Consider the following 22,085-nt stretch of genomic DNA (forward strand, 5'->3'; position numbering starts at 1 on the left):
GATGGATTTTTTACTTCTTTACTTTCTTCTGGAGGTGGAGGTGTTTACTTCTTTTTTTCTTCTTTGCAGCCATTCTTAAAATTAGCACTTTGTAGACCCAGTTCAATATATTTAAGTGAATTTGAATTGTATGTTCAATTGCATAGAATCAGCGCTATTGACCAATGAGGTTGACTAATGAGGACCCGGCTTAATTTCGTTTTTCAACTTCTATCTTATTGAATGAATAACCAACTGATTTTGCAGCCGATTGAATTCTTTTATCAAGGTATCGTTTCTATTTACTTTGAATGGGTTTGAGGAGAAGGTTTGAGATTATACATAGTCGATGAGACAAAAGTTAACTTAAGTTTATGAATGATAAAGCAGTCTAAATTCTATTAACAATACTCGGTAGTTGCTTTTGTATACAGGGTGAGGCATATAAAGGGCCTATTAGAAATATCTCGAGAACTAAAGGCAACAGACTTATGAAAATTGGCATGAAGGAGTTTTGAAGAGTGATCTATTTAATGAAAATATTTTCATCTATTTGCTACTTCCGGTTATACCGGAAGTTGCTTATAACTTCGTTTTTTCTTAAATGGGACACCCTATATATTTTTACATTTTTGGATTCTACTCGAAGTCTTATTTCTTAAAATATAAAGTTTTGTATTGTTATACAGGGTAGTTTAAAAGATAATTACGTTTTTTTTTATTAATTTCGTAGCAAATTTCACACCCTGCAGAATTGGAGTAGTTTGACAGCAAAAACTTTATTTATGTTGAAATAATTTTTAATATACTCTACTATTGTCAGAAATTATTAGTACAGCTATTTGTTGAATTTTAGTATAGAGGGTTGGTCGAAACTCGGAATGAGTATTTTCTGAGTTTTCTTAAATGGAACACCCTGTATTTTAGTATTATAATGAAATGATATTTATGTTACTTTTTTATTTCTTAAGCATTCCCTATACCGAACTGCTTTAATTTGTGCTTAATTGTTAATCCCAACAACAATCTTAACTGCGTAAGTATTTTGATAGCTCAACCACTATTGGGAATTTTAACGATCAGTCCAGATTAATATGAATTTATTTCCGAAAAATTATTTGTGACTGAATATTCTCAAGGCCAACGTAATAAAATTTCACGTATTTTTTGTTGCAATTAATGTTTGGCTTGAATCACCAATAACTCACAAATTAAAGCAGTTAGGTATAGGGAATGCTTATAAAATAAAAAAAGTACCATAAAATATCATTTCATTACAATACGAAAATACAGGGTGTTCCATTTAGAGAACTCAGAAAATATTCATTCCGTGTTTTGACCAACCCTGTATACTAAAATTCAATATATAGCTATACTAATAATTTTGAACAATAGTAGACAATATTAAAAATCATTTAAACGCAAATAGAGTTTTTGATGTCAAAGTACTACAATTCTACAGGGTGTGAAAATTGCTACGAAATTAATAAAAACACGTAATTATCATTTAAACTACCCTGCATAATAATATAAAACCTCATTTATTAAGAAAGGAGACATCGAGGAAAATCCAAAAATGTAAAATATACAGGTTGTCCCATTTAAAAAAACGAAGTTATAAGCAACTTCCGGTATAACCGGAGGTAGAAAATAGATGAAAATATTTTTATTAAATAGATCACCCTTCAAAACCCCTTCATTCCAATTTTCATGATTCTGTTGCCTTTAGTTCTCGAGATATTTCTAATAGGACCTTTATCTGCCTCACCCTATATAGTTAATTTCACGGATTTTGTCTGATGACTGAAATTATAGCTAATAGAGGTACACTTAGAATGACAGTCTCTTAGGTAGAGACAATTTAGAATTTTAAACACAGAGGTGTGATTTTTATTTCAACACCTAGGCAATTGCATCTAGTTTCATCGGTAAATAGAATATATTGAACACGGAATTCTACATATTTATTACTTAACCCATTCGCTGCCAATCAGCTGCTAGCGCGTAATGTGGTTACTTCAGTCAGGTGCCGTTCACGCGCCAGCGAGTGATACGGATACTTCAGTGTTTGTTCGTAATTTTCCAGATGATTCTTTAACTTATTTATGTAAATTATAATGATGATGTTTCTTCTGCGATTCCTTCACTTCAATGCATGTATCCACCATCCACTTTTCCTTAGCCTATTTTATTTTCTTCCTTATTAATTTATGTTTTTATCTGTATTTAGGATATGGGTTCTTGTTTCTATATTTTCTTCTTTGGTACATGATTCCCAGTATTTCTTGAGTCATCCAAGGTTTCCGGCTTCCTTCTTTCTTTTGTAGGATTTATTTCTGTGTTTTTATAATAGAATCTTTGATTTTGCACTACACAATATTCACATGCTCAGTGTTTTTCATTTCTTTTGTTAATTTTTTTATTTCTTGATTGATTAAAGTCTTAAAGCCTTAACACATATTTCGTTTATTTTGAACAACTGAGTATTCACCTTAGAACTTTTGGATTTTATTATCTTTTTTACCCTCACTTTTATTTTGGAGACAAGGAGGTTACGGTCTGATGGGACCTCTACTCCAGGTAGTACTCTAAAAGGTAACAATTGCTCGTCAACTGTTGTGTAATCACACAAGTTTATGTTCCTTATAAGATTTATGCAGACTAGCGGAAAAAAGATTCCCAAAAATGCTTCAAGTTTTTCTGCAGTATAAATTTATAATTTATAAGATTTGAAATTAACATTCCATAACGTCCATTAGTAGGTAGCCACTAGTGTACGCATTATCTTCTTCTTCTTCAGGTGCCGTCCTCGTTCCGAAGTTTGGCTGTCATCAAGGCTATGCGTATTTTTGATACCGTAGCTCTAAATAATTGGCAGCTGCTGCACTTGTACCAATCTCTTAAATTCTTCAGCCATGAATGTTTTCTTCTGCCAATGGATCTTTTACCTATTATTTTCCCCTGAACAATTAATTGTAGTAGCTGGTACTTTTGTCCCCTCATTATATGTCCCAAGTATTGCAGTTTGCGCTTTTTAATAGTAAGCGCAAGTTCTTTTTCTTTCTGCATCCTTCGCAACACTTCCATGTTTGTCACTCTCTCTGTCCACGATATTCTCAGTGTCCTGCAGTACATCCACATCTCGAATGCTTCTATTTTCCTTGTATCGATCTTTTTCAGTGTCCAAGCTTCCATTCCATAGAAAAGAACTGACAGCACGTAACATCTCATGAGGCGAATTTTAAGATTTAAACTTAGCTCTCTTCGCATAAAACTGTTTTCATTTTGATAAAAGTAGCTCTAGATTTTCTATTCTGATCTTGATTTCTTCAGAGTTGTCGTTGTTTTCATTAATAACAGTTCCCAGGTAATTATATTTTCTAACACGCTCAATTCTTTGATCATGTACGGTTATGTCAGAAAAATTTTGTGGAGATTTCGACACTATCATTATTTTTCTTTTTTTTTTATGTTAAGTGATAAACCGAACTTTTCGCTGCACTCTACTATTTTGTTTATCAGTGTTTGGAGATCTTCCGGGGTTTCTGCTTTTAACACTGTGTCATCAGCGTATCTGAAATTGTTTATTAAAGTGCCATTTATTTTAACTCCTATATCTTGGTCAGCAAGGGCTCTGTTTATAATATCTTCTGAATATAAGTTAAACAAGGTTGGTGAAAGTATGCATCCCTGCCTTACGCCTTTTTTGATCTGGAGTTCCTCGGTTGTTTCCCGTTATACTTTAATATTCGCCTTCTGGTTATAGTAAATATTGAAGATAATTCTGAGGTCCCTTTTATCCAAGTTTTTCTCTACCAACAGTCCCATCAGGTGTTCGTGGCAAACTTTATCGAACGCCTTGTTGTAGTCAATAAAGCACATAATATATGTCCTGGTTAACATCTAGGCATCTTTGGCACATGATATTAAGTTCAAATAGTGCTTCCCTTGTTCCAAGCCCGTTTCGAAACCTGAATTGAGTATCACTGATGTCAGCGTCTAGTTTTTTGTGAATTCTTGTATGTATCACTTTAAGAAATACTTTTAGTGTGTGTCCCATTAAGCTTATTGTGCGATGGTCGGTGCACAGTTTTGCGTTTGTTTTCTTTGGAATAGTTACAGAAGTTGACAGAAGCCATTCCTTAGGTATTTCTCCTGTTTTATAAATGCAGTTAAAGAGGTCAACCAAAACATTTACTGTTTCATCTTCCACCAGCTTAAGAAGTTCCGATGGAAGTCCATCTGGACCCGGTGATTTGCCATTTTCATTGTTTTTATAGCATATAGTATTTTTTCTTTAGAGATTTTTGGTCCTTCCTCACCTTGTATGTTACCAATATCATAATCCTCTCTTTCATCGGCAAAGAGTTCTTCTATATAATTCTTCCAGGTCGTAAGCTTTTCTTGTAGGTCAGTTATTATTTGGCCATTTGCGTTGTATAGCACATTGGGATGCTGCCTTTTTTGTATACCTGCCAATTCTTTTACCTTTTTATGTAGGTTAAACGTGTCAAGGTTAAACGGGGAAAGATGATGAAGAAATAAAGAGAAGAATAACACAATCCAGAAAAACAATAGGTTGTCTAAACAGCGTACTGTGGAATCATGAAATAGGAAAAAGAAGAAAACACAATATCTACGAATCTCTTATTAAAAGCAGTCTATTGTACGGAGCAGAAACTTGGCGGATAACCGAAAACAACAGAAGAAAACTGGAGGCAGTAGAAATGGACGCTTTTAGAAGATCAGGTGGAGTGTCACGCAGAGAGAGAATACGTAATGTTGAGATAAGACAGCGAATGGGGGTTGACGGCTCTCTAACAACAGACATAGAAAGAAAACAGCTGATATGGTACGGACACGTCCAGAGGATGGATAACTCAAGACTCCCTAAAATAATTATGCAATGGGTACCACCAAACCGCAGAAAGAGAGGAAGACCCAAGAAATCTTGGAGAGAGGGAGTAACGAAGGCGATGAGCGCAAGAGATCTTAGAGAGGGCCAATGGGATGATAGAGTGTCATGGAAATTAGGCATCGGACAACGTCGCAAGACGTTTTAAAACCGATTTATATATATAAACGTATCATGTTTTAATTGCAGTTCTTCAGTTTCTTCACATTTTCTTTTGTAAAAGTTTTCTTTCGCTGACCTTATTTCATCTCTAATTTGCTTGTGTATCTCGTTGTATTTTTGTTTGCATTTTCCCTTAAACTGTCTTCATTCCTCCATGAGACTTAAAATTTTCTCTGTCATCCATTCTTGTCTTTTTGTCGTATCTCTTCTGCTAAGGATAATCTGAGCGGGTTTTATTAGGGCTTCTTTTAAGTCTTGTCACTTGTTTTCCACGTGCGTGCTTGGTTCCTTTGTAGACAACATTCTTAGGTTACCGTTTATCTGTTGCTTTAATTCTTCTTTGATTTTTGAGTTCTGTAAGCGGCTGGTATCTATGTAATCTGCTTTTACCCTTTGTGAAGGTTTCTTAAGTTTAATGCTTACACGCGCCATCAAGGGATTGTGGTCCGAGGAAACATCTGCGCCTGGGTACGCCTTAACCGATTTTATGCCCTTTTTGTATCTTTCATTTATCAATACAAAGTCTATTTGATTCCTAACTATTTTCTGTGTGTTATGTTGAGGTGATGTCCACGTATAAAGCCTTCTTTGGGAAGTTTAAAAAATGTGTTTGAAATAATCATATCGTTTTCTTGGCAGAACTGTAACATTCGGTCTCCTCTCTACCCATTATAAGGTGTCATAATTAATTTTTTTATCAGTCACATAAACCTTATGCAGTATTTTTTGTAGATGTCAAACCCCAGAGACAGTTTTAGAAATATTTGACTTAGTTCAATAACAAAAATGCCTAGAAATACTATTTCTGGAGAGGATCGACAATTTGTTCTCAATTTATTAGATTATTTTACGAAGGAGAAAGAAAACAATGGAACTTTACTACCGTTATCACAAGTTAATCAGCGAGTTGCGGATGCTTTGAAAATTAGTATTAGTAGTGCGATACGAATAAAAAGGGAAAATAAAAAGAAATTGTTAAAAAATGTTATCAGTACACCCATAGTACCAAACACTGCATCGGAAATAGAAACTCAAGAGGTCAGGGATGCTGTAGAAGGGTTGATTATGCTGCCTACACAGCTACAAATATATTGCAACGAACAAGGGTGAGTATTAGAGACGTTGTGTATAAAGTGAAAGTAAAATTATACTTCCTTTGCCTAATTTAAGCTAAAGCCTGATTCTCATTAGACGTGCAAGGAACCGAACCAGCAACGGCAAGGCACGGGCAAGGTTTTCGGAGCCAATTCACACTGCGAAAGGCTTTCCGCGTGTTGGTTGCTTTGTGTAGTGAACAATGTTGAAATTGAACGTTAATAAAAATTGCTCTAATATTAGATGAAGAAACAAAAAATGGAAACAAATATTGCAGAAATAGAAAAAGACGTTGTTGGGTGCTTAAAATGCTAAAGAAACGCACAAAAGAAGGAGAATTTGCAACCTTACACTCCGAACTTTTAGACGATCGAACAAATTTTTTTAAATATAACCAAATAACAGTGAATGAATTTAACAACTTATGGCTGCACATTGAACCATAACATTCAAACTAGTTCTTGAGTCACCCATCAGAAAAACCAATGAAACACCAAGACAGTACAAATTACTGCATATGCAGACGATGTAGTTCTACACTTTAACACGACTAACTGAAGCGTTCAAAAACATTGATCCTGAAGCACGAAAAAGGGAGCTTTAAATAACGAAACAAGAACGAATGACATGACCGTCAAAAGAACACCTGACAATGAAAATTTTATTCCAATAGACAACTATACTCTTGAACGTGTGGATGCCTTCACATATCTGGGCACAGAAATCAGAAAAGTTCCGTAAGGATCGAAATTAATGCACGTATTTCCAGAGGGGAATCGTACATACTACGTTGGATATTAAAAGATTGATGACATCGAAATGATTAGACAAAAGAATCAAAATGACTATCTACAGAACATTGGTTAGACCCGTATGGTTGTGAAACCTGAGCAATGACGAAAAGGGATGAAGCCCAACTCAGTTCATTCGCGAGAAAAATACTGAGAAAAGTATATGGCCCGGTGCAAGCAGAAGACGGCACATGGAAAATCAGTAGAAACAACGAGGTTAATGATTTGAATAAAGGTTACGATATTGTACAATCTGTGAAAAGTCAAAACTGTCATGGCTGGGACATGTACAGAGAAAAGACAATGAATAAACAACAAAGAAAATATTACAGTGGAAGCCGATAGGAGGGCGAAAAAAAAAAAAGAAAGGGCCAGAACGAGAGGGATAGATGACGTGGAAGACGCCATGAAAACCATGAACATAAGACAATGGAGAAAAAGTACACAAGAGAAATCCGAAGGGAAGGACATAGCCAGACAGGCAAAGACCCATCCAGAGTTATGATGCAAAAAGAAGAAGAAAAATTGGCGCATATTGAGGAACCTCTTCAAAAACAAAATACTTCTTTTCTCTATCGTCTTTATAAAATTGATTTTATACAACCAAGATTGCAGATTGTTTGCCGGCAGATTGCAGATTGCTTACTGTCCACTGAGGTAAAATCTCGAGAGAAAATCTCGAAATTAGTCTCAAGGGGTTGTCTATTTGAGATCACTTGCGGTCTTGAGATCGGCGTAGGAGACTCGCTGGTAACTTTAACTTCGAGGACAAGACAATACCGTGACGACTAGGGAGTCAACACACAGCCCACTGTGTGACTTCATCGCGCGTGTATGTATCATTCTTCAAAATGGATTCGCGTCAGCCACGAGCTTTTATAATAATTACGTATCTTCTTCTTCTGCAAGTGCCATCTCCGCGTAGGAGGTCGGCAATCATCATAGCTATTTAGACTTTGGAGACGGCTGCTCGAAAAGTTCAATTTTTATGTACATCCGTATCATTCTCTCAGGTTGTGCAGCCACGATATTATGCGTCTCACTATGTGCTGTTTCACATTATAGGGGAGTGAATATAGATTTTCACTTCGGAAAAAATCAAAAAAGATAGAACTTTTTGTAATTTCATTAAAAAATGTTTAATAAACAACATATCAAAAAGTTCTACACGACAAGTGGGTGTTTCATTTTTTATTAAACAAATGAACTACGAAGTTTGATGTTTTTTAAATAACTCCGAAAGTATAAATTTTAGAACAAAACTGACTTGACCATTGAAAAATTCAGAAAATTTTACAAAAAAAATCTTATATAAAGAATTTTCCAAAATTACATCTGTATCTTCTATAATTTTTTATTTATAAGGCTAAAGTCACCCTTCTCACAAACATTGGCGCACTGTAAACTAGCGTACGGCGAAGTGCACGGTTAAGTTATTTGACTGTAGTTATTTAACTAATGGATCAAATAAAATTTTACAAATTGAACCTAAAAGAATAATAATTTAAGCTATATTATGATTATAATAAAAAGAAATAAAATGTATGGGCATAAGTACGGTGGGGGCGGAAATAGAGCCTTACATGAATTTTGTTTAAAAATGTAAAAATATGTAACTAATACAATTTTTCTTATAAAACCCTCAATTTTGCACAACTTACTTTTCAAGCATCGTACTAAATGATGTTTCATTAAAAAAAATCTCAAAAATTTAAATCAAATGATATGACGTCTTAAAAAATGTAATTTTTGAAATCTTCGTAGTTTTATAGAATTACCACCATTTTAAGACGATTTTACTCAAGTTTGAACAAATCTATTACAGTTTTATAAGTGCTTTTTTAAAGCTTGGAATGCAGTCCTTAAAATGCACTGAATTATTTTACTTTAAAAATGAAATAGACTATTTCTTTTTGAGAAAATTAAGAAAGATAACAAAAATTTAATACAAAAACCGAAAATTCCCAGCTAAAAAAAATGTTTATATAAAGTGATCAAAACTTGTTTCTGTAAAACTTACCTAAAATACATTTAATAATAAACTTCAACAATAATAAATGTTCAGCAAAAAATTTTTTTTTTAGCTCTTATACAGTATGTCTGCGTAACTTGGAACCTATTGATAACTTTTTTATTATCAGTTTTAGGAAAAAAAAGTTATTCTTTATAAAATACTCTGCATCGTATATAATCTAAAATGCAATCATCAAATATCAAATTTAATGAATTTTATACGGGGTATGTCAAAAAACATGAATTTCACTCAAGAGTAAAGTATCGTTATATTTCACAATAGCGAAAATTGTTATGAAGAAAAGTTGTTTGGAATTAAAAAATTGTTTTAGTGTTCAATTACATCATTCTAATTAAAATATTGTGAATAATAAAGGCACTTAACTCCTAAGAAAAATTCATATTTTTTACATACCTCGTATAAAATTAAAAAAGTTTAATATCTGATGATTGTATCTTAGATTTTAGACCAGGGAGAGTATTTTATGAAGAATAACTTTTTTTCGTAAAAGTGATAATAAAATAGTTATCATAATTGTAATAAAATGATGATGAGTATCCGTAATTTGAGAAAAAATTGAAAAAAGATTTTCGATTAGAATAATGTAATTTTATATTTAAACATAGTTTTTAAGTTCAAACAACTTTTCATAATAGCATTTTTTGATATTCTGAAATATAAAGGTATTTTACTCTTTAACGAAAATCATATTTTTGACATAACTCGTATAAAATTAATAAAATTTGATATCTGATGGTTGAGATTTTTGACTATCCAGAGCATTTTATGAAGAATAACTTTTTTTCGTAAAATTGATAATAAAAAAGTTTTCCATGCGGTTCCTAGCTACGCAGACATACTGTATAAGGGCTTCTGTATAAGAATTTTCAAATTGCAATGCCATATTCGGATTCAGTATAATCAAAAACAAAATAAAAACATATTTGATCAAAGTAAAATGATGAATTTAACGATATTTTTAAAATTATTTATACAAAACAATTGTTATTGCTTAAACAATTAATAAACAATTAGCGGCCAAATCTGCGAGTAGAACTTTTTACTTTAACAAGTATATAAACTAACAAAAAAAGTTGTAGAAAAATATAAGCTTGTTTGAATTTTTCCGAAACAATGCATATTTTCGTTCTAATTGCACTCCCCTATTATAAGAATTTTGAACGTGCGAGGGTTTTCTCGTGCGATAGTTTTGACGCAATTGTCCTTTTCACACAATAAGAACTGAGTCGCACAAAGATATTTTTCTGTGTTGTTTGGTATATGATTTTTATTTATACTTTGTGGCTGAGGTAGGTACATGATACAATGTCTGATATGTATCATGATGATATGTCGTTACAAATGGGTATTTTTTGTCCATACTTTTGTCCTAATATACTGTAATGCGTATTTAATTCATTTGCAATTTCTATTTTGTCAGTTATTATTTCTTATGTTTTTAATTAAAAGCCTTAATTTATTTTTATAATCGTTTTTCTACTAATAGGTCTGGATCCCGCGTATGAAAAAAAAGTTGATTAATAGCAAGCTGAAAATTTGTTAAGAGCTTAAGGGTGTCTAGTCAGATAAACTTTGATATATGGGAACACTGGAACAGGGGCAGTTTTAATTGTGGAACAGGTTAAAAATTTGGAACGGTCAGACCACGAAAACGGCACATTTATTTTGTCCGACAGAATAGACTTAAACTCTCCGAACATAGATTAAACTCTCATGCAAAAATCAGACTGCCATTTATCACCAAATGGGCGTTTTAATGAGTGGAACATGTAGAATATGTCAAATGACAGGAATTATGACAGGTGATAAATACCGGTCTGATTTTTGCATGAGAGTTTAATCTCTGTTCGGAGAGTTTAAGTCTATTCTGTCGGACAAAATAAATGTGCCGTTTTCGTGGTCTGACCGTTCCAAATTTTTAACCTGTTCCACAATTAAAACTGCCCCTGTTCCAGTGTTCCCATATATCAAAGTTTATCCGACTAGACACCCTTAAGCTATTAACAAATTTTCAGCTTGCTATTAATCAACTTTTTTTTCATACGCGGGATCCAGACCTATAATTTATTTGTGAGATCTTAGATTAGCTCATCTAGTTAGCTCATACAATCTATGTAATGAACTACATATTCTAAATGGGAAATAGGCCACAATTGAACTAAATTGAACTAAAAAAATGATTTTATTAACGTTTCGACATCTGATTTGGGCGTCGAAACGTTAATAAAATTATGTTTTTTAGTTAAATTGTGGCTAATTTTTTAATTAATTTAATTGTTTATTATAAACACGGCGATTTCACCGAACGTTCCAACCACCGTCTAGTGAGAAAGGCTCAATATGATTACATGCGCCACCATTGGAATGTCGTCGTGCGTTCTAAGTGTCGTCATCAAAGAAACATGAAAAGTAAATTACGTTTCATGGAAATAAAACACTGCTAAATAAATATACGTCCGGCCATTTATGAAACTCTCCGAAAATAAAAATGTGTCATGAGCATGAATCACACTCGTTTCATTGGTAGGCGGACTTTGAGATTTGTTTAGCAGTGTTTTATTTTCATGTTTCATGTTTCATATTTTTCGTTTCAGGTTTCTTTGGCGTGCGGCTTGCCTAACCCTCGCACGTTTAAATTCTGATAATGTGAAACAGCACTATGTTTTTTTTCCTTGAGTCTTTCCTGTATCCTTGTATCTAAGACTTCCATTTCTTTATTCACCTTTCTCAGAAACTCTTTGTTTGTGACGTCCATGACATTTTCTGGATTCTTCTATACACCTACAACTCAAATGATTCCAGTTTTTCATTAATGCCGCATTCAAGCTCCAAGCTTCCCTTTCGTAAAACAAATTCGAGAACATGTAGCACTTAGCCAACCTTACTCTTAGCTCTAACTTTAGATCTCTTGTGCAGAGCACTTTTCTTATTTTGTTGAAATTCGCTCTAGCCTTTTCTATTTTAATTTTAATTTCCTGGAAGTAATCATTTGTGGAGTTGATCATTGTTCCAAGATATGCATATTGGTCTAGTCGTTCGATATTTTAAGAACTCCGTTCACTTTTATTCCAGCTTTTTCACCCTCAAGAGGGATCTTATTCGAGTAGGCAATAAATAGAACTGGCGACAATACACATCCCTGTCTCATCCCACGTCTAATTACGTAAACAGATGTTGAAAAACTAAAAAAAGATGAAAAAAGGTGAAAAAAAGAAGTGTTGGATAAGCAAATGGGTGGATCATCGAATTGACTTGTGAGCCGGTGCAGCTCTCGTAAATGATTTGCGATTGAAGGATGCACAGCAATTCAAAAATTGTATTAGAATGTCTGCTGTTTAGTTTGGACTGCTTTTAGATTTAGTAAAATACCAGATTTGCGAGAATATAAGTTGTAATAAATGCGAGCATAAATTTGTAATTTCCTTTTTATGTGTATTTCGTTTGCGTCACAATTATTAAATTTTATTGAAAACTCAATATACAAACTCTTTTTTTTTAAGTCCTGCAGAACATGTGGTTAACATTTCATTCGAATTTTTTTAATCGAGAAGAGAAATCGCGCACTCATTTTTAGAAAGTCAATATCTACTACTATTTCACTAAAACCGAACCTGAGACTAGTCTCAACTCTTCTAACAGAAACAGAAGACTAAAGACTAGATCTCGAGACCATAAGTAAGCATGTTCACTTGTGACAAGTCACAGCTTGTCTTGGAGAGTTCTTTCAGATCCATATACATTTGTGAGTGCAGTCTCGAGACTGCTCTCGAGACTATTTTGCCTCAAATGGACACTTAACGTTAGAACAGAAAAATAAGCAAATATATTATACAACGTTTCTAATACAAATTTTTGGTGACTTAAAATACTGTGGGATTTAATTAATCCGTTCTTTAACGGTAAAATATTGCAAAACCTCTAAATTTTAAAGAACCGCTTGGATTGACAGGAAATTTGGTATACACATAGCTAACATGTCAAAGAAAAAAAGTGATATTGTGCCGATATGTGCTTTTGTCCTGGGGGTGGTTTTCACCCCTCTTGGGGGTGAAAAAATATTCGTCCAAAGAAAGTCAGGAAATGAATAAACTGGTTAATTTTAAGTAACTTCTGTTCTATAGAGTTTTTTCACTAAGTCAATACTTTTCGAGTTATTTGGCAGTGAATATGTTCATTTTTTCAACAAAATAACCACGCTTTTAGACGGTTTTTCGCAAATAACTCAGATAGTAAGTATTTTGTCGAAAAAACATTCTTAGCAAAAATATAGCCTGTAAAAAATTTAAAAAAATGGTGTATAGATCACGTCTCTACACCTAGTAGAAGCAGCGTTATAGCTAATGAAAAATAGGTTCATATTCGTCAAATTCCAAATGGAATATTTTAATGTGAAACAACCAAAAATGAAGCACATTTCGGGGAAAACTCAGTGCAACTTATTTAAAGTGTTTAAAAAAAGCTTCGTTTTTGTTTTATAAAAAAAATTCAAGCATCAAAATTAAACAAGTTACGCTCAAAATAAAGTTAATCCCTTTTGGTTTTGGTAAAAAAATCGAAAAAATCACCCCCTAATTAGTATCTTAAATGAACTTAATCGTTACGACTTCACAAGTTTCTTGACTCGTGTATATATTGTTTATATGATCTGTAAGTTTCATCGGTTCAAAGTCTTTATTATTGAAAGGGCTGTAGTTAAAAGGGGTTGAACGAGTCACTGATCACGAATGTATGCAAATTTAGAAACACCAAATCTTAATCAATTTTTGTCTAACAGATAAACAAAAAAATACATGATATTCAGAAAAGCAAATCTGACTTTTTTTGTTTTTCGAGATTTTTGGTATCTAACAATTTTTAAGTTATTTTGAAAAAAACGTATTTTTCAAAATTTAAATTTTTGAAAATTTTATTTGAAACCAAATTATTTCAAAAATAAGCACTTTGAATCGATCAAACTTACAGATCATATAAACACAACATAAGTAAAATAATTTGTGGAGAGGTAACGATTAATTTCATTTAAGTTGCTAATTAGGGGGTGGTATTCCCGATTTTTTTTTTGCAAAAACAAAAGGGACCAATTTTATTTTGACCGTAACTTGCTTAAATTTAATGCTATAAACTTTTTGTAAAAACAGAAATAAAGCTTTTTTAAAGCACTTTAAAAAATTTATAATGAGTTTTCCCCAAAAAGTGCTTAACTTTTTGGATATTTCACGTCGAAATATTCTATTTGAAATTTGGTGAATATGAATATATTTTTCATTGACTATAACTCTGGTTCTACGAGATCCAGAGACCTAAGGCGTATACCATTTTTCTTTTACTTTTTTACAGGCTATATTTTTGCTAAGACCATTTTTTTCGACAAAATACTTACTTTTTGAGTTATTTGCGAAAAACCGTCTAAAAATGTGGTTATTTTGTTGAAAAATGAACATATTCACTCGCAAATAACTCGAAAAGTGTTGACTTGGCGAAAAAGCTCTATAGAACAAAAGTTACTTAAAATTAGTCAGTTTACCCATTTCCGGCTTATTTTGGACATATATTTTTTCACTCCCAAGAGGGGGTGAAAGTCACCCCCAGGGCAAAAGCACGCATCGGCACAATATCACTTTTTTTCTTTGACATGGAAGCTATACGTATGCCAAATTTCATGTCAATCCAAGCGGTTCTTTAAAATTTAGAGCAAAAACCGTGAAAGAATGGACTAAATACAAATTTGAAAATAATAGGATTTGTGAAAATTAAAATATTGTTTCTATACGATTATTCTTTTTAAGTATAGATATATTATAGATACAAGTTCAAGCCCATTTCAGTTTGATGTTTTGAACGAAACTTGGATATTTTTGAGAATGTCGTTTAAACATAGTAGATGACAAGATATAAAGCAATTGAGCAACCTCATCTTTAACGCTCTTGAAATTGTCTTTGGAACAGTCCTTTCATATCTTGGTAATTTTTGCTGTGGCAACTTTTGCTAGATCACATTTACGTTTAATCTCTTCATGTAATGACCCTGTGTTTGTGATCAATGATCTCAGATATCAGTATGGGCTTACTTCCTCAAACCGGTCAATTGTGGTTATGTGTGGATGATTATTATGTAGTCTATCCACTGCACTATCATGATTTTTGTCTTTCTTTTTCTTCATAAGGAGCCGAAAACGCTTGTCAATCGTTAGCTCTCATGTTACCCAGCATATTAACATCATCATCATCACCATCATCAACCCGTACGTGTCCACTGCTGGACATATGTCTCCCTCAGCTTTTCTATCTTTTTCTGTTTTGTGCATATTAACAAACATTGTCTAATTTACAGCCGCCCGAAATAATTCAGTGCTACTTTTCTCAAACCATTGGCGTAGGTTTTTAAGCCAAGAAGTTGTACACACTTCTTTTTCCCGTTATTATACCTTACATGACAAGGTGAAGTATGTCATATTTTTTTGGGTGACGCACTATATGACTAAAGTATTCCAATTTATGTCTTTTAACCGTGTTCACTACTTCACAACTTTTATCCAAACGTTGCAAAACCCTTTCTTTGTGACTCTTTCTACCCAACTGATTTTCAGAATACGGCAGTAGACCCAGATTTCAAATACTTCTAGGTTCTTCAGAAGCGGTTCTGTCAGGGTCCATGTTTCAAGCCCGTAAAGTAGTACTGGTAATATATAACATCGAACCATTATTATGCGAAGTTTCTAATTGAGATCATGACTGCAAAGAATTTTCTTAAATTTCATAAAACGTGTTCTTGCTTTGGCAATTCTACTTTTAATTTCTGTACTAGGGTTCCAGCTTTCATTAATATAAGTACCTAGATATACTAGGTAACTTACGCTTTCAATTGAGTTCTTACCAATTGTTACGTTATTGTTATTATTATTTATGGTTGCCTGTTTACTAATAGTAATAACCATAAACTTTGTTTTTCTGCGTATCTGATATGGTTCATAAGCACTTTATTAATAATTATGCCCTCTATTGCGTTTTCCAACACGTTATTTAAGATTGTTTCAACGTAAAGATTAAACAACAGTGGTGACAATATACAGCCTTGTCCAACTCCACGCTTGATTTTTACTTCTTCAGAGCACTGATTCCCAACCCTAATACATGCAGCCTTAGACCAGAGTAATAAGACAAAAATATACCCTGTTCGTGACACTTCAGCAGCCAGGGTACTGAAGCGTTTTTTCGATAGGTAATACCTATAGGAACAAATTAAAATTATTTCCTGCGTAGGATCTGGCGGCCATTTTTATTTATAAACAATTAACTCTCAAAAAATGGCATTTTCCCGTTTTTTTTTAAATCAACGGAAAACAGTGAAACTTATGATTTTTTTTAGTACAAATATCTTTGAGATTATGGAAAAAGCTTTAAAACGACGTATTACAAAGTTATACTATATATATACAAGTTAGAGTATATACTCATTTATTGTAAATATAATTTCGAAAAAAGGTCGGAATTGCAAAAAAATATACTCTCAATAACTGTTGTAAAAATTAGTGTACAGCTTTGAAATGTTTGTCAAATGAGTGTTCTTTGGTGCTTAATATGTGATAAAAATTTCAAAGCGATTCATTCAATTGTTTGAATTTTATTCAAATTGTTTTTCCCAGAGAGCATTTTTTTGCAATAACATAAGTCAGAAAAAAATGACCTTAGAACCATTTCACAGGTGTCAAATGAAAGAGCATGAGCTACATTTTCAACATGGTTTAAAAAAGTGAATAAAAAATGCATTTATTAGTAACAAATAATTATGCAAAAGTATCGTCAATTTTTCTTTATATACTTTTTGAATAACTTTTTCCAAAAAGATTAACTTTTTTACCCTGTTTTAAGTGCACAACTACCAAGTAATGTTATCTATATCATAATTGATATAAAATTATTATAAATATGTATATTTTCTTATAATATAACAAAATTAAAAGTTTATAAGGAAAGATTTACGATACTTTTGCATAATTATTTATTACTAATAAATGCATTTGTTGTTCACGTGTTTTGACCAAGTTGAAAATATAGCTCATGCTCTTTCATTTAACACCTGTAAAATGGTTCTAAGTTCATTTTCTTCTGACTTATGTTATTGCAAAGACATTCTCTCTGGGATAAACAATTTGAATAAAATTTAAACAATTGAATGAATCGCTTTGAAATTTTTATCACATATTAAGCACCAAAGAACCCTTATTTGACAAACATTTCAAAGCTGTACACTAATTTTTACAACAGTTATTGCGAAAATATTTTTTTTGCAATTCCGACCTTTTTTCGCAATTATATTAACAATAAATGAATATATCAAACTTTGTAACACGTCATTTTAAAGCATTTTCCATAATCTCGAAGATATTTATACTTAAAAAACCATAATTTTCCCTGTTTTCCATTGATTTGAAAAAAAAGTGAAAGATGCAATTTTTGACACTTAATTGTTTATAAATAAAAATGGCCGCCAGATCCTACGCAGGAAATAGTTACAATTTGCTCTTATAAATATTACCTGTCGAAAAAACGCTTCAGTACCCTGGCTGTTCAAGTGTCATGGAAAAAACCTTATTACCCTGGACTACCTGGCCCCAATACAAATTTGAGATGATTCCAATGTCCTTACCGTTCAGACCTGAAATCTTAAAAATATGTAGAATTTTTTTATGGCGAACTGTATCAAACCCTTTTGGATCTTTGCATCTTTGGCTTAAAACTTGGGTTGCAAATAGTGCATCAACGGCGAAAAATTGAGTACTTGAGATTTTGTCTTTGATATGTTTAATTACAGACCAAATATTTGACTTTCGTTTTTGACTAGTCGTATAAGATCAATCAGCTCTGCGTGATTATTTGCAAGAAGGGCCGTGTCATCTGCGAAACGTAGGTTGTTTATATTATGACCATTTGATGACCTTATTCCATCCTTCAAATTCTTTTCTCATCATATGCTCCCCATATATATTAAATAATTGTGGATATAGTATACATCCTTGTCTGACACCTCGTTCTGGACGAAATTCGTTTGAAAGTGCTTTAATTGATCCAGTAGTGTGTTCGTACATGCTCTGAGCTTCGCTGGTATCGCTACTAGCGGATTACTAATGCAAATTTCGCCGGTAACTTTAAATTTATTATTTAATTATTGTCATCGCTTAATATTTACAACGCAAAAAAGTAATTAAATTGTAATCGATTTTTTTAAGATTTTGCTAATCATTTAAACGTTCTAATAATGAAATACTAATTAAATATCGGATACTTTCACAATTATCGTGTAGATGGCGCTTAAATTATTTTATAATTACATATAATATTATTACGATATATTAAAAAAACTTAAATTCAGTATGTAAAACGTAAGTATATTTAAGGTAAAAATATACACCACAGCTTTGACCAACTAATATTTTTTCCTATTAATGTTTTTAATTTCAATGTTTTAAATTAATCACTTTGACATTTATGTCAAATTTCCACCGAACGTTCACCGATTTGTCACTACTGGCGCTCGGGAAATTTTAAATATCCCCGAAATTTTAAATATCCCCTCTACCTGCGAGCTCACAGCGTATAGTTCAGTTATAAGGCTTTGGCCACACGGGCGATTTTTTACGGCGCGATAATTTATGGCGCCCATTGGTTTGACTACCTCCTCCACCAATGGGCGCCGTAAATTATCGCGCCGTAAAAAATCGCCCGTGTGGCCAAAGCGTATGCGAAATACGGTGTTGTGGTACGCCTACTTCTTTATGTAGTTTCATTAAGTATTCGCCATAAGTGTCTCCACTTAATACTGTCGAACGCCTTATGATAATCTATAAAGCATATTGTAGGTACAGTGCAATATTGAATTCCCTAGATTTTTCGAGTGTCTGTCTTATATTCAGCAAGTGTTCTCGAGTACCTCTACCTTTGGTAAATCCAAATTGCTCTTGTGGAATTTCTCTTTTTTTTCTTCTTTTATGGCCTTTGAGAACTGCGCCAATCTAGCCAGCAACACTTCTTAAAATAAATGCCTAACTAAACTACCATAAACCAAAATCATTACAAATCCAATCGAACAATCAAGGGTAGGGAAGGAAAAAAACTTTTCGCACCCAGAGGGTATTCCTCTTTGAAGGAATGTTTTTAGTCTCTCATTGATTATATTTTATGAAGCATTATTTTACGGGCATGTGACATAAGAAAATAGTTCTATAATTTTCGCATTTATGGAAACTGCATTTTTTTGTGTATTGTGGTTATCGTAGATTTTGTCCAGTCTTCTCCTGTAGGCCTCCTTGATTCTCTGCCAGTTGTTCCGCTATTAGCTTCTTCTTCCGGCTCTTTGTTAGCTTCTTCTTCAGGCTCTTTGTTAGCCTTTTCTTCCGGCCCTTTTTCGAGAGCTGAGAATCTGTTCTCTGTCGCAGCTGGTTTTGTTAGCCAGTAGTCTGTTAGCACTGCTTGCTTTTTAATTCGATTGTCAGGACTTTCATTGTTTCGTAGACGCTTTTTATACTGTACTGTCTCCCATACTTCTTGATCTTTTGAAGTGCTGGGTTGTATTGATTCAGGTGCTATAATTGGGTTAGATTGTTGTTTATAATTATTTATGTTGGGATAATTGTACTGGGATTGTAGGATAGGCTGTTTGTTGCTAACATACCTTGAGAGAAGCATGGCATTTGCCCTGGTATTTGACTGTAGATCAATGGAGTGTTGGCACCTGGAAGGTTTTGGTAGATCGTGTGCTGCATGTGATTTTCCATTTTACGTCAATTTCCTAGGTTACTTGGTCTTGTAGATTAATGTCGCAAAATAGTTTTTAGTTCCTGGACTAGAAGTCAAATAACACTGTTTTGTTGATTTGTACAAACAATTAAACTATCATTAGGTTTTATTTTTACGTTCTAAATCACTTTCACATTAAAGAACGATAAATTAATTTAAAACGATGGTTTTGTTTCTAATTTAAAACACAGAGTAGATGAAGTAATTTTACGCCAGTTTCTGTGGCTTTGAGCACTTCTGCTGTTATCATATATTGACCTGGTGCTTTATTATATTTGAGCTTACTGATCGCCAGTTTTACTTTGTTTTCAAGTATATCAGGTTCTTCTTTCAACTTGTCAGAAATTTGGTTAACAAGTTCTTGGCATTGATCGTCTTTATATAGGTCCCTGCAATACGATCTCCATGTGTTCAGTCACATGAAGTTCCAGTTTTGTCTTCAATGGCCCAAGTTCTGGCTGTGAAGTCTCTTGTTAGGTAGCGTATTTTTCTAAATATATCTCTCGGCTGATTATTCTAATCATGACTCTCATTGTCTTTGCACACACTTTGGCAGTATTGTTTTATGTCGGACTTGCATCTTCGTTTTATGTCTTTATTGAAGTTTCTTAAACTAGCTTTTTCTCTTTCACTATGCACACCACTTTGACAAATATATTTCTATTCTCAATTAATTGACAGGTTTTATCTATTATCTACTGTTTCCGTTTCACTGGATTATTTATCTTCGGACCATCAATTGGTGTTGTTACACAATGTTTAACAGTAACATTTAAAAATCTGCTATACTTACCTAAATATGTGGAAATATATTTATATTAGAAATATCATATGAAACTGTACATAAATAAATTTATGAATCTTGTACCGGGTGTCCCAATAAGAATGGCTCTCGGCCATATCTCAGAAACCGTTTATACTACAGCTTTGGGAAAAAAAATTTTATAACAAAAGTTGCCTCGAGAAAAGCCTGGAAATTATTTTCATAATTGTAAGTCCTCCACTAGAGGGCGTAATTGAATATCAAAAATTAAAAAATTGAAATATTACAAAATTTGCCTAATGAAATGGCACTGGAAATCCGATCATCGTATTCTTCATAAAATTCTGCGCATATTTTATTTCACAAGTTTAAATCTACCTGTGCAAATAAGAGGTGGGGTGAGTGGGAACCTTGTTATGAAAAAATCGCTGGAAGTCCGGTTCTGCTTAATCGATTTTTGCAAACTTGGTCTTGTTGAAAACAGCTCTTTTTCATCAATGTAATAGTTATAATTTGGAAACAGCCTATTACGTCGTATGCCGGCTAGGAGGCTTTATTTATGTTTTTTTAGAAATCTTTTAGAAATTTTTAAGCCTCTTTTAAAAATTTTTATACTCAAAGCAATTATCTTTTTAGCTACTCATATACGAGTAAACCTGGAACATCTAGAATACCGTCTTCTCCGCTTAATAAAAAACAAAACAGAAGCATCATGAATGAAGAGTACATCCACAAGAAGTTTCGGTATAAAAGATATTTCGAAAAGCAGAAATTTGAAGAAGCTGTGGAGAAATATAGAAGAGAAGCAATACAGAGGTTTTCCAACTTTGATCACAGTTATTGTGCACAAACCTGTTCAGATGGATTTACAAGATGTTTGAATACTGGCGAAGCTCCAAATTTTCCTGCAACCATTGATGAACACTCACAACTTACAAAGGCGTCAAGTGAGACAGACACAGCAGACGATAGATCGTCAACTCTTACAAGTAGTGAAACTGAAGAGCAAATGTTGCTTCTTTACGACGAACAAAATTCAGCAACTTTCAGTGGGAAAATATGAGAGTTTGCCTTGATGACGACTATGTTTTAAAAAATTGGTTAGTTTGTGTTTTTTTAAATAGGTTATAGACCAAGAGGCAGCGCTGAAAAAACTATTTGAATTTACTAAAGCTAGATTTTTCACAGTTGATTACTGTGAGTGTGTAGAGAAACATACTGCGGTCGGTCAAGCGAAATGTAGAACAGGGGTTAGTGAGAGGGTATCAAAGTTGCTTTCCTACGAAGGTAATTATTTCCATTTACTACGGCTGAAAATCAGTACACACATTCTAAATTAAATATAAATAAAAGTTATTATAGTCGGTCAGCTGTATGACGGGACAGAGCCGGTCGGTCGGCCCCAATAGTCGATTGAGGAAATAAAGCATTTTGGGTCGCACTTTTTTCGTCCAGCATGGATTTACTTGAAATTTTCACAGAAGGTATGGAATAGTACAAGGATCATTCTATATATCATGCCGCTATCATACGCTAAAACCTTAAGGGGGT

At 33.2% G+C, this 22,085-nt stretch overlaps 1 protein-coding gene across 1 annotated transcript in view; it reads left to right on the plus strand.

Moving 5' to 3' along the window:
* The window catches only part of LOC114328461 (uncharacterized), a 30,140-nt gene extending 8,437 nt beyond the window's left edge, over nt 1-21,703 (plus strand). The window contains exon 2 of the mRNA XM_050651639.1: nt 21,171-21,703. Within this exon, the coding sequence (XP_050507596.1) occupies nt 21,171-21,597 (427 nt within the window). The 3' untranslated portion in view covers nt 21,598-21,703. The remainder of the gene's footprint in view (nt 1-21,170) is intronic.
* Nucleotides 21,704-22,085: the final 382 nt, after the last annotated feature.

This window comes from Diabrotica virgifera, chromosome 5 (assembly GCF_917563875.1).
Source record: "Diabrotica virgifera virgifera chromosome 5, PGI_DIABVI_V3a".
Lineage (NCBI taxonomy): Eukaryota > Metazoa > Arthropoda > Insecta > Coleoptera > Chrysomelidae > Diabrotica > Diabrotica virgifera.